The sequence below is a fragment of the Rattus norvegicus genome, chromosome 3, assembly GCF_036323735.1.
Source record: "Rattus norvegicus strain BN/NHsdMcwi chromosome 3, GRCr8, whole genome shotgun sequence".
NCBI classification, from domain to species: Eukaryota; Metazoa; Chordata; class Mammalia; order Rodentia; family Muridae; genus Rattus; species Rattus norvegicus.
In genome coordinates this window covers 143,763,024-143,775,345 of record NC_086021.1, presented here as the reverse complement: position 1 = coordinate 143,775,345, position 12,322 = coordinate 143,763,024, and the positions used below count along the sequence as shown (strand labels likewise).

Below are 12,322 nucleotides of genomic sequence, written 5' to 3'. Positions count from 1 at the left end.
ACTCATAGCCATAAGAAAAAGAGAGCTCATGACTTCTGTATGTAGAATCTGTGTGCTTTGTGTCAGTTCGGGGGAGGAGACCATAATGGGGATATGAAATAAAGCTCTTTATTTTTTTGAAAATAATGAAGAGAAATGAAGAGATCATATATAAAGAGGCAAAGGTTTTTCTAGAAAGCATCGGGGAAGCAAATACTCCGGTAGATGTCACATGTGTTTTCTTTTTTTTTTTTTATTAGAGAAGTTGTACGTTGAATTTCAGCCTTCATGGTATCATACTCTTCTCTGCCCTCCTCAGAGGAACACACAGAATCTATTTGTACAACCATATACAACAATTAAGTTGGCGTTTTGCATCCTAAAATCAGGAATCTGACTCCTAGGCTACCGGGTCTCCGCACGCTCCTCTGGGTTGGGGCAACAGGACTCATCCCACCCGTCCACTTTATGCACCACCTGCAAGGCAACTACAGCAGGTGAGAAGACCATGCAGATGAACACGGTAGCAAATCGTTTGGATATTTAACAGACATAAAAAGGTTATTTCCTGATATGAAAGTCTGAAAATCTGCATAAATATTTTTGTGTAAAATTAAATTAATGTATTTTTTCAAACTAGAAGTATCAAGAATGCCCACATAATTCATATACACATATATATAGACTTTTTTCATTATGCTAAAAGTCTTGATAGTCAAATAATATTCTGTGCCATACATTGACTTAACCGGTATTTATTTGGTGTTAGGTTAACTGTGTCTCAATGGGTTAGTCATAATTGGTGCTTGTGCATCATGCAAAACATCTATGATTCCTGTTTACTAGTCTTGTCGTGTGGTAATGTTTAGATGACTTTGCGCTATAACCATGAGAATTAAGGAGTATAAATACTTTGTACATGGTCACATTTACAAACATTTGCCAATAGCCACTCCACCCTCCTGATAGTGTGTAGTGAATTGCAGCATGAGGCATCTGCAGAAGCACTTCCTACAAAGCAGAGTCAGCTGTAAACTGTCCGAAACGAGCCTGCTGAGTCCCCCTTGGCGCACTGATGAGCTTGGCACAGGTACACCGTTTTGTGTGTCTCTATTGTCCTAACAAATTCTGCCACATTTACAGGAAGTTAGCATCTTATGGCATGGTAAAGACATGGCACTTACTCATGAGGTAACTTAGGTGTAGAAAGTTCTGCAAAGTGATTTGTATAGCAGACCACCACTTCTGCTAATGAACTGTAGACGGAGTTGTTTCTTCTAGTGCATGCGCTTGCTATTAAGTTACTAATGCACTAATTTGTTTTTGCAGCAGCAGCTCAAACATGTCCTAATGCACCACAAAGCAGAGTTGTTATCACCAAGCCCACTGGCTTGTGATGCTGTCCCCTAGCCAACATGTTTAAGTTGTGGATTATGGTTCAACTCTGCCTGTCAGGAATAGGGGATTTCTGTGTGTGTGTGTGTGTGTGTGTGTGTGTGTGTGTGTGTGTGTGTGTGTGTGTGTGTGTACATAGCTACTTTTGGTTGGCCAAAGAAATTCAATAGTCAAATTGTTAAGTAGAAGAACATTTGGTCATCCCCAGTCCATGTGGTTTCAGGTTACACCGTGTCTACACATAAAAGAAACACAAAAGAAAACAGCTTTTGTCCATGGAGTCTGTCCTCTGAAGCTGGGCGTGATCTTCTGGTGTTCTATGGTCTTCCAGCTTCAGTTTGCATTCTGGAGTTTCATACTACTGTTGCTGGTCTGCGGTCCATCTCGGCTTCCAATTTCACCATCTGCTGCATCTCCTTCGCCTACAACACCAGAAACACAGCCTTACACATGGAAATTCCCTTCTGGAGGTACCCACTGGCTCTATCCTTTCTTCCTGCTGAACCTCTCCTTATTACATAAATGGCAAGTGGACTGACAGCCTCAGAACCACTAGGGGTTATTTTCAGAAATGCAGAATCTCGGAGTTTGCTTAAGACCCACAAAATCTGAATCTTTATTTCAATGGGATCTTCCAAGTAACTTTAATGGTACATAAAAATCTGAGGAAATCTGGTTTACAGATTTCTGGGAAAACCACATGAAAAGAACTTGAGCTAGATACTGGGATGATGTCAAATCAAACTGTTGATTTAGTGTCATGGTTTGCGACTTTGGATAATTCTATCACTCTCGGAATAGCATTGCTTACATACAACTAATTTCTCAAGCAGCCTGAAGTTTAATTAAAAGTATTTACTTCAGAGTCTATCAGTGGGGATAGGCAAGGTAGGAGCATGCGTGTTACAGAGCTTTGCCTAGAGTTCTACAAACAGAACACTACAGGAGCAGGCAGGAGGCCAGAAATGTTACGCTCCAAACTCTGGCCTCTTGCTTCTCTGAAGTAACTTACTTCTTATGAACTGGCAGGATGTAAGCCAGGATGAATTTAATATCATGAATTAAGACAGTCACTAAAGCAACAAGCTCATTTGAGAGGGCTAGAGAAGCAGGTTCTAGGGTTCTGGGGAAACCAGTCAAGTGGTTCATTTCAACTTTGACTTTCCAACCAAAGCCTAGATGCCCCACCCACATGCTTGCACCTTTGGAAGGTGAAGGAACCCTACCCCTTTCTGCAGTGATATATCCCACTGAGACAAAGGATGGGTAAGAATGGAAGCAGGATGTATATTTTGAAAGGAAGATTCTGAAGTGCTGTGGTGTTATGGTTCATGTCTGCTTTGATATTCTAGCTAAATGGAAGGTCAGAGGAAGGGGCTGGCCAGTTCTAGATCATACTAGAAGTACTTAAATCTCCCAAATGAAGTCCCAAAGCAAAAATCAACTGATACTACAGACAATGCAGTGCTGTTATTACTATTTCAACATTATGGCTCTCAGTTTCATTTTAGTGAGGGTAGAATTTTAGATCCATGTCAATTTGGGGCTAATGAGTCCCTCTACCCATATAATTTTCAATGCCTGACATACAGTAATACTCACAAGAAAAATGAAGAAATGAAGAAAATATACAAACATGAAATAATGACACAAACGGTATCCATAAGAGATGACAGTGAGACATTTTCAGCGCTGGAAATTAAATGACTTGGTGTCCAGTAAACAGTAATAAAGGATTCCCTACATTTTGGCCCCTTTGCACTTAAGGAGTCTATTGAACAAAGTATAAAATGCATAATTAAATGCCATTAAAAGATTATCCTGAGAGCTAAATTGTTATATGAGCAGAGTGACCATCCATTTCTATTGCTTGGGATCACTTAGCAGAAGTCTGGCTATTACAACAGACATCTTTCTCAGAATCATTTTGTTTCTGTTTCCAATAGTCTATTATATAGTCACCTTATAAGGGTGAATAGCCATAGGCAGACTTAACAGAGAACATGGCACAAACCACTGTATTAAAACATTTCTGCACATAGACCACAACAGTACGTCATTGAAAAGCACCAACAGACATTATGTAAAAATAATGTTCTTAGTCTGGGTTGTCTTCGGGGCAACAACCCAATTCTTGGGTTTGTAATTGGAAATGCTGGCTAAAACACTACCATGAGCAAATGTGACAGCATTTCAGATTAAGTAGTATGAGGAATTCAAGCATGAAATAGCCAGGGTTTTAAGTCTAAACCCTTAAGATATAAATTAGCTATGACCAGATGGGAGTCATAAACGCAAATCAAACCAAGAATACTGATATAGCCAGGAAGGAAAGCAAGGTCTTGCTTATCATCAAAATTTCAGTCCTACCTTGTGTTTGGGACACTGCATGACAGGATTTCAAAAGCTGTTTGTACAAAAATAGTAATGTCAAAATTGAGTCATATATAGAAAACAAAGAAAATAAATGAATACTGAAGTGATTTTGAGAAATGAATGCAAAACCATATACAGAAAAGCAAAAAGGCTAAGAGTAAAACATGTACACACCCACTGGCAACAACTTTCCCCAAGCTGAGCTCAACAAAGGAAAAAGGAATAACAAAACAAACAACCAATGCCTCTTAGCACAATGTGTGCCTCTCTCCTGTGAGTGGGTAGGCAACCTTAGCTTTGGCTGAGCCCTTTCCCTCACTCTGTTGAATGATAGGGTTGATGACAGATACTAATTTCTAAGACTTAAATGTGACAGTAATGGAATCATTAAATGTCTGAAATGGTACGTGTCAAGACAGATGAAACACTGGGTGGTTGGAGGACTATGAGAAAAACTAAGTCACGAGATTACAATATGTATACATATATGCCCTGGCCCTTGGAAGTCTAGGTGAACAACTGGCTGATAAAAGGAGACAGGCTAGAAAGTGCTTTACAAAGGACAAGATCCAGAATCAAGACCCAGGTGTGTGAGCCCATTAGCTGTCTCTCCCAGTGTCTTTGACAGTCGTCTGGTTAGTTACACAGATCCACCAGGCTTTATTTTGGGGTTGATAGGGCATGGCCAGGAGGACTACAATAGGAAAAAAGTAAGAAATCATAAACGGCAATATTATATGGATGTTTAAATTAAAGTATCTTTGGTTTACAGAGAAGGAAGAAACCTGGGGCTCAATGTAATGGGTTGGAAGATTGCTTTAGAAGTCTGTGGATGTTTGAATATGGTGACTTGTTTTGCTAAAGGAATGTGTACTTGGCTTTGAATGGAGTTCTGATACATGGCTCTAGCCTTTGTGTTTATGAGGACACAAGGGGATTCTCCGCATCTCTGACCTGGGCCTAGGAGAGTGTTGTAGCAGACAGAGGGACTGAGGGTCCAGTGCTTCTTGCCCTTCATGTAAAAAGCATACACTGAAAAAATCTAGTGTTTGACTTGCTATGAGGCAAGTGATACTGTATTCTCAAACTGAAGCTTAATGTAGAAATTCAATCCCCAATTCTACATTTGCCGGAAGTTTCTGTCTGAATGTCTTTTCCTTGACTATCATTACTTTTTACCTCTGAATATTTTTCATGTATGCATGCTTTCTTAAGTTTCTGTGACTCAAAATGTCACTTTGTGGGTAGTAGATGTTACTTATGACATATTCATAGGTATTGTATGAGTTTTAAGAATAAAAGCTGCATCTTCCCAACATGATCCAATCAATACAACTACCCAGGATTGTAATGCAAGTTGCAAAGTGTTTCAAATTACCTGTGGATTAGTATGCACTCATAGTGATTTCTTTATTATGCTTTAAAAGCAGCAACACCTGAGAACTGTATTCTTCAGCTATGTAGTGATGAGTAATTTTTAGCACATTTACATTCTTTACTCAAACTTGTTGCTAAGCAACGCAATAATTGCTAAATAGTTTCTTAATTTAGTTAAATCTTAAGCATGCCTTGCTTTTCATCGGGCCCTTCTTTGAAAGGAGATTCTAAAGCTTCTCAGAGATGTTCATCCTCTGATTTCCTTGACACCTCCCTTCCCCCACCCTCAAGTGAGTTCTGAAGCTTTGAAGATCGTGGTGGCTTTATCCTTTCTTACAGCCTCAGGTTACCTTGGGGACACATACTGAGAAGTGCTTTCGAGACAGAAAATGTAAGTTGCATAATGTGTACCAGAGAGTGATGTATTTATGAGTTGGTCACATGAATTGGACTGCTAGGACCAAATATGTGTACTGTCTCTCTTGAGGACTCGGGCAGTATTCATGACTAGAACTCATTAGCTGAACTTAATTTAGAACTAGGAGAGGACTGGGTTCTATCCAACAGAGAGCGAGGACTTGAAACAAGAAGCTAGGTTTGTTACCTAAGCCACAACGTAAAAAATGACCCTGTGGTTTTATGTTCCTCTCTTAAGAACCTTTTAAAATGTAATTCCTTCTGAAGTATTCTTCAGAATGAGCTATTAACTCTGAAAAAAAAAACTTGGCTAGGATTGCTTTCTAGAGGGGAAGAAATGTAAAATAAAAATGTACTATGAGCATTCCATCAAAAGCTCTATACGGTTTTTAAACTGTGTAAATGATGAACAAAGTCCAGTGTCACAACTGACATCAAAATGGGACCGAGTGAGATGGAGGAAGCTAGCACCTTGCTGGGAGTTCCTACCTGGTGAGCTACAGGTCAGAAGGAAGGCCACTGGGCTGCGGCTCCAATGGGACAGAGCCTGTGATTCTACACTAGCCATGCTACGTGGAAACAGACTTGTCTGACTAAGTAGAGTTTGGACAACTATTGCCATATACATTTGTTCTTCTGTATTTAGTGTTTTCCTTTTTTGAGAAACAGACAAACAGCGAGAAGAGGCTGAATGCTCTTCGTTGGGTTGTTGAGCTGTGGGAACAAGAATTGAGATATCCCTGCGAAGCCCTGAGAAGAATTTACAAGTTTACTTTTCAGTTTGACACTGAAAATAGACAGTTCTCCTCCTTTGCTTTTAATGCACTAACACCTACAGGCTGTAAGCTTTAAAGCTGCAAACAAAAATGAAGACGTGGTTTGTCACCAGTTTGCTCATAGCTTTCCTCTTAGGACCATCACACGTAGAACCAAGACGCAAAGGATAACTCTTTACTCTTAATCCCCCATAGCCACTTGGCCTCTCCCCTTCCACAAAAGGCACTTCTTGCTCTTTTGGGACGAAGAGGAGGAAGTACAGTAAACACCCAGCAAATCTCTCTCCCTTCCCTTCCATTCCCTGGCCCCAGGGCTCCTGTGGCCGTGGCCCTGCGCCCTGGGGCTGACATTTACACTGAGTGAAATACCTGCTCATTCTGTTTCTCTAGGAATTCTAGGTGCTCCAGCTGGACCTTTTTCAACTGATCCATTTCTTTCGACTGCTTCATTGCCAGCTGGAGAGAAAATGAGATCAACATTGTGTTGTTTCAAAATTATAAATGATGGACAGCTTACTGGGTTTATAATTTAACTGAAAGTAATCATATGTCTCAAAAAGGGGTGGTAAAGGACTCTGAAAACTATTACGAGTTTAAACTCATAGTGTACATTGGGACATCCTTCTTTTCCAAGTTTTAGAAAATGGCTGAGCGCTTATGCTTGACTGGAAGGTGGCACTGTTACCTCCACAAAGCACTGTCAGATAATTCCCATAATGATTCTAGTAAGAGATTGCTTTGGCTTTCAGGGAGGGGCAAAGCTGGAATATTTAATGTACTGAAAAAAAAATCAAATCAAGCAACTCAGCTTGCATGGCTGGGATACAAGCACATATTCTTTTCCAAAGAGGAATGCTGAGAAAACCGCAGACTACTCACTCTCTTTCTTTCTTCTAGAAACTTCTTAGTGTTGCTGCTGTTCAACTCCCTGACTCGCCTAAAAACAATGGAAACAAACAACAGTCAGTGTGTGTGTGACAGCATGTGCAATTGCTTCACGTACAGCCACGAGGAACTCTTCCCTCACTTCCTGGGGAAGACTGTTGCTTCCTTTCCCTTTCATTTTTATTGCATCATTTTCCAAACACACAAAACAGAACAATATGAAAAAATGCCCGTACACACCACTCAGATTAACCAATAATTATGTTCCTTTATAATTTTCCATTCCTGTGAATGTGTGTTTACCTGTGTGGGTTTACTTCCGCCATGTTATGTGCAGGAGCCCTAAGAGGACAGAAGGTGTTGGAGCCTCTGGTACAGGAGTTATAGGTTGGGGTTTTAAAATGCTAAGTGTGGGCCCCCAAGTCCTGAAGTCTGTATGTAGCCCCTGTGACCAAGTCATTTCTGATTGGTAAATAAAGATAACAACAGCCAATAGCTGGGAAGAAGAGACATAGGTGGGGTTTAGGTTTCCCAGGGCTTGGGGTTTGAGAAGAACCGGGAAGGGAAGAAGAGGAATACAGGAGGAAGGAGAAGCCACCATGGGTTAGGAGTTATGAGAATCTGGCCCTGTGGACTGGCCAACTGGGGTTAAGAGCAGCCCAGATGAAACATAGCAATATTCCGGGTTACAGATAGGAAAGTAGTTCTAATAGCATGGAGGGTAGACGTCTGTTCTGCTCTTGTGCTGTTGCAGGCTTATTGAAAGGATAAAGTGGTGTGTGTGTCTTTCATTCGGGAACTTAAATAGCAAGGGCGGGGGCCGGGATTAAATACTTTCTACAATAGTTACAGGCACTTGTGAACTGCCAAGTGGGCACTGGGAAGAGAACTGAGGTCCTCTGCAAGAACAGCAAGCCCCCTTAACCACAGATCCATCTGTCTAGTTCCTTGTCTCCTATTTTTAAAGGGAGACGGTTATACATAAAATGTAAACTTCCTCTGTACTCCTTCAGATTCTATTTTCCCTCCTTCCTCTCCTCGGAGGAAGTCTTGAGTCTGGCAGAGGCTTACTAAGCCATATCTTAATATTTTCAACCAACATGGATGTGTTCATGTGAAATACATCTAAGTGGTCTCAAACTTTGCTGTGTCAAAGACAGACTGCTGTGCTCCAAACTTGAGAGTCTGACGCAGAGGGGCTGAGAGGGCAGGGGTACCAGCATTTCTAATGGGATCCCACGAAGCACTGACACTGCTGCCAGGCTAACATCATTTTGTGTGTTTTCAGGACTTAGGGTATTTTGGGTATATTTTCTTCAGAAACCCGAGTTCAGACTTGCTTGTTGGTAGGATACGGTAGAATATTCAGATTCATCTTCACCTATGACTTCATCTTCACCCCACAGATTCTGTCCCTCGGTTGGTGCATCATGATATTTTAACTGTGTCCCTGATTCTAGGTGTGGGACGACTTTTCATGACTACGCGACATAGAAATGGGTGAACTCCTGCAGGAACGGTGGCCTCTTAGCATTCTCTGTTTGTGCTCACGTCACGTGTAGTTTTCCTTTTCTGTTTTAGAATAGCATACATGTATACACTATAGATTTCCTACTGCCTTTCTCCAGCTTCCCCCAGGGCCTGACTGCCTTCCATGTTCATGCCTTCTTTATTATTGTTATCATTAATAACCCCAAATCCAGTTAGTGCTGACTGTATTCACATGGGTGTGGGGCTGTCCACTGGGATGTGCGTATTTTTCAGAACAATTTTCCATTCCATGCATAGCTTCAAATTTACCATTAGCATTATAGCATCTTTGAAAATGATTTGCCTCTGTTTATTTTCACTTTTCATTCCAAATATCACTAATTTGTGTTTCTTTTCTCCTCTTGATCATTCTTGCTAACAGTCTACTGAGGGATTCATTAGGTTTTTGTTTGTTTGTTTTTGCCATTTTTAGATAAAGCTATTACTTTTCTGAATGCTTTCTCTTGCTTTTTTTTCTCCTCCCACTTTAGTACTTTGTGCTTTCTTTTATTTATTTTGACCTGGGATCTTGATGTCCACTTTGGTTTCTACCTTTCTACCTTCCTTGAGTGTTCAGATCATTGATTTTCACATCTTTTAAGAACTACCCATGCTTTGCATGTAAGAGTCGCCATAGTTTCTGTCCATTATAAACAGTGTTTGCATTTTCATTTTGTATATAAACACTTTCTGTTTAAACAAATAGTTTTTTAGTTTCTATTGGTCTTGCTAAGTCCTACAATAAATCTTTAGCTTTAGTCCTTGGTGATGTGGTAAAGTCAAAGCCACAACCATACATAAAATATGCTACTACGTGGAAAGTGGCTTTTTGACACAGCGGTTATTATTATTATTATTATTATTATTATTATTTTAGAAAGAGCAATTTGTTGGTGCTTTAGAACCAGTTATGATATATTCAAAATTGCAGTCAATACATATAAATCAAAATAAAGATAATATTTTTGTGAGTAGCCCTGGCTGTCTTGGAGATCATTTGTAGACCAGGCTGGTCTTGAACTCAGAGATCCTCATGCCTCTGCCTCCCAAATACTGCGATTAAAGGCATGCACCCCCAATGTCTGGCTAAAGAAAGTATTTCTAAAGCCTAGCTAATGATATTAGGAGCACTTTGAAGTTTAAGGTGATTTGAAAGGTGAGACTAGGGACTGGTCATCTCATTTGAGAGCTCAATATTCTGAGACAGGGGGATCTTAATGAATTCCAGACTAGCCTCAAAACACAGTAAGGCATGGAAGAAAAAGAAAAAGGAAAGTGGCTGGAGAGATGGCTCAGCGGTTAAGAGCACCCGACTACTCTTCCAGAGGTCCTGAGTTCAATTCCCAGCAACCACATGGTGGCTCACAACCATCTGTAAAGAGATCCGATGCCCTCTTCTGGTGTATCTGAAGACAGCTACAGTGTACTTACATATAATAAATGAATAAATCTTAAAAAAAAAAAGGGGGGCTGGGGATTTAGCTCAGTGGTAGAGCGCTTGCCTAGGAAGCGCAAGGCCCTGGGTTCGGTCCCCAGCTCCGGAAAAAAAAAAAAGAACCAAAAAAAAAAAAAAAAAAAAAGAAAAAGAAAAAGGAAAGTTTGCACTCTGCGAAACCAGATCCACTCTGTAACACATTTGATAAAATTAAGACAGTCTTCCGGCTTAATTTTAAATTTCACTTTGTACCGCCTAAAGGAGTTCAAATTTAACAACACTATCTAAAGAAATCAAATAATAATTTATATTTATTATGTATGAATATTTGAGGTTTTTTTGAGTGGAAGATGTATTTCCATGTATATAAAACTCTTAAACAGAGTGCATTAATCTGGGAAAATGTCCAGAAATTGGCACCTTTGAAAAGAGCCAAAAAGATGCTACAATACCAGTCTACAAATAAATGCTGGAACAGATGACTAATGTCCTCCCCTGAACCTTCTTACTGGGAGGCACAGATGGCCTCCACAGTGATTGAGAAATATCTTGGCCAAACAGTTAAAAAAAAAAAAGCAACTTATCTCCAGGTCGAAATCACTGTGGAGGGCTAGTGAGAAGGCTCAAGGGACAAAGAAGCTTACAGCCTGCGTTTGATCCCTGTATCCCACAGGAGAGAAGTGACTCCTGCAAGCTGTCATCTGACCTGCACACGAGTACCCTGTGTGCCTGTGGGTGTTCCCTGTGCTTTCCTCTCCTCCACCGTACAAACACAGCGCACTCACATAAAGTAAATAAATACATATAATAAAAAAATAAGCTACTGTGGATTCTACTTCCTACTGGGGGTGGGGCTGTTATGTTTAAAAGGCATTTTGCAAAATTTACCATAAAAGGTGTATTATAAGTTAGATGCTTCTTATTTTGCTATATATTGATTTACTACAATAAATACAACTGAGGCAGTCCTAACTAAAACATCAGTATCCACTGAGCATCCCAGATGGCCAGGCAGCTAGAGCTGAGGCACAGAAACCCCATCTTTGGGCTGCAAAGTCTTCTAGCATCGTATGCTTCATGGAGTGACACTCAAGCCTGAATTTCTAAACTCATTTTGCTCTTTGATCTCCAAGGGCTAATCTGAATTCTGTGGAGCAGAAACCAGCCTTTCAGTAGACCTGGCCTTCAGAGAAGGTCATGACTCACTAGATATCATCTCTTTGTGAGCAGGAACCCTGATTTTCCTTGTTCCCTCAGCTCTGCCTGCTCTTCTATTCATAGAACAGAAGGCTTCTGGGTCCTCGGAGATGGATGACGAGTAGAGGGGTGACTGTTATCTGTGGTCACTAGCAGTGCCCCCTTATCAGCAGCATGGCTGTTGCTCTGCCTCAGGCTCCCTTTACCAGCTGTGGTAAAGGCTTGCCCACAGCACCTGGTGCCACAGCCTTACTCAGGTCTGGTCTCACCCTGCCTTGCCTTCCCTGTCTCCTGAGAGGAAGTTGCTCAGTAAGTGACATCATCCTGGATTTCTGCCTCAGTTTTTTCTTCTAGAAAGCCCACCTAGCTGGAGGACAAACCAGAAAAATTTATGTGGAAGCTTTATAGATAGTTCCTGGTGGCAAACGTAGCAAATCAAGGTGAGAAGAAGCCTTCCTGATATTCAGACCCATCTCATCCTGAACATGCTGACATCCGAGCAGGACAGAAGTTTGCAGAACGATGGTAGGAGGAATGCTAAAGGATTTTATTGATTATTGTCATGATTTTACATATGCTGTATGAACGTGAATACATTTTACTAGTGGTAGTTATCAGGAATGCATCGGAAACTACTCTGTTATTGCAGTAACAATCAACTTCCATAGAAACTGTACTAACAGGGCTCTTACGACACGGCGGCATTAATATCTCAGAGTTATGCTGAGTTCACATAGCCAAATGTTGCTGGCACTGGTTCCCAGTAAACTAGACAGTCACAGTGAGCATTCTTACACTTATCTCTCCCTAGTGAGCACCTCACACTTACCTCTCCCGTTCTGCCTTATTCTTGATAGATTTATCTTGACTGATGGCTTTGCTATTTTCCATAGAAATCTTAGCCTGATGGGCTCGCATCTCTTTGCTTTCCCTAGGGAGTAGAAATAAAAATAAA

General features: G+C 40.7%; 1 protein-coding gene across 22 annotated transcripts in view; it reads right to left on the bottom strand.

Moving 5' to 3' along the window:
- Nucleotides 1–216: 216 nt before the first annotated feature.
- The window catches only part of Plcb4 (phospholipase C, beta 4), a 369,409-nt gene continuing 357,303 nt past the window's right edge, over nucleotides 217–12,322 (bottom strand). For 19 of the 22 annotated variants that reach the window (XM_063283129.1, XM_063283132.1, XM_063283131.1 and 16 more), the window contains 5 exons: nucleotides 12,197–12,298; nucleotides 7,200–7,257; nucleotides 6,690–6,776; nucleotides 3,745–3,781; nucleotides 217–1,796 (listed from right to left, as the gene is read on the bottom strand). In XM_063283129.1, coding sequence (XP_063139199.1) covers nucleotides 1,708–1,796; nucleotides 3,745–3,781; nucleotides 6,690–6,776; nucleotides 7,200–7,257; nucleotides 12,197–12,298 — 373 coding nt within the window. In that variant the 3' untranslated portion in view covers nucleotides 217–1,707. The remainder of the gene's footprint in view (nucleotides 1,797–3,744; nucleotides 3,782–6,689; nucleotides 6,777–7,199; nucleotides 7,258–12,196; nucleotides 12,299–12,322) is intronic. The other 3 variants (XM_063283136.1, XM_006235094.5, NM_024353.2) reach the window with 2 other exon arrangements.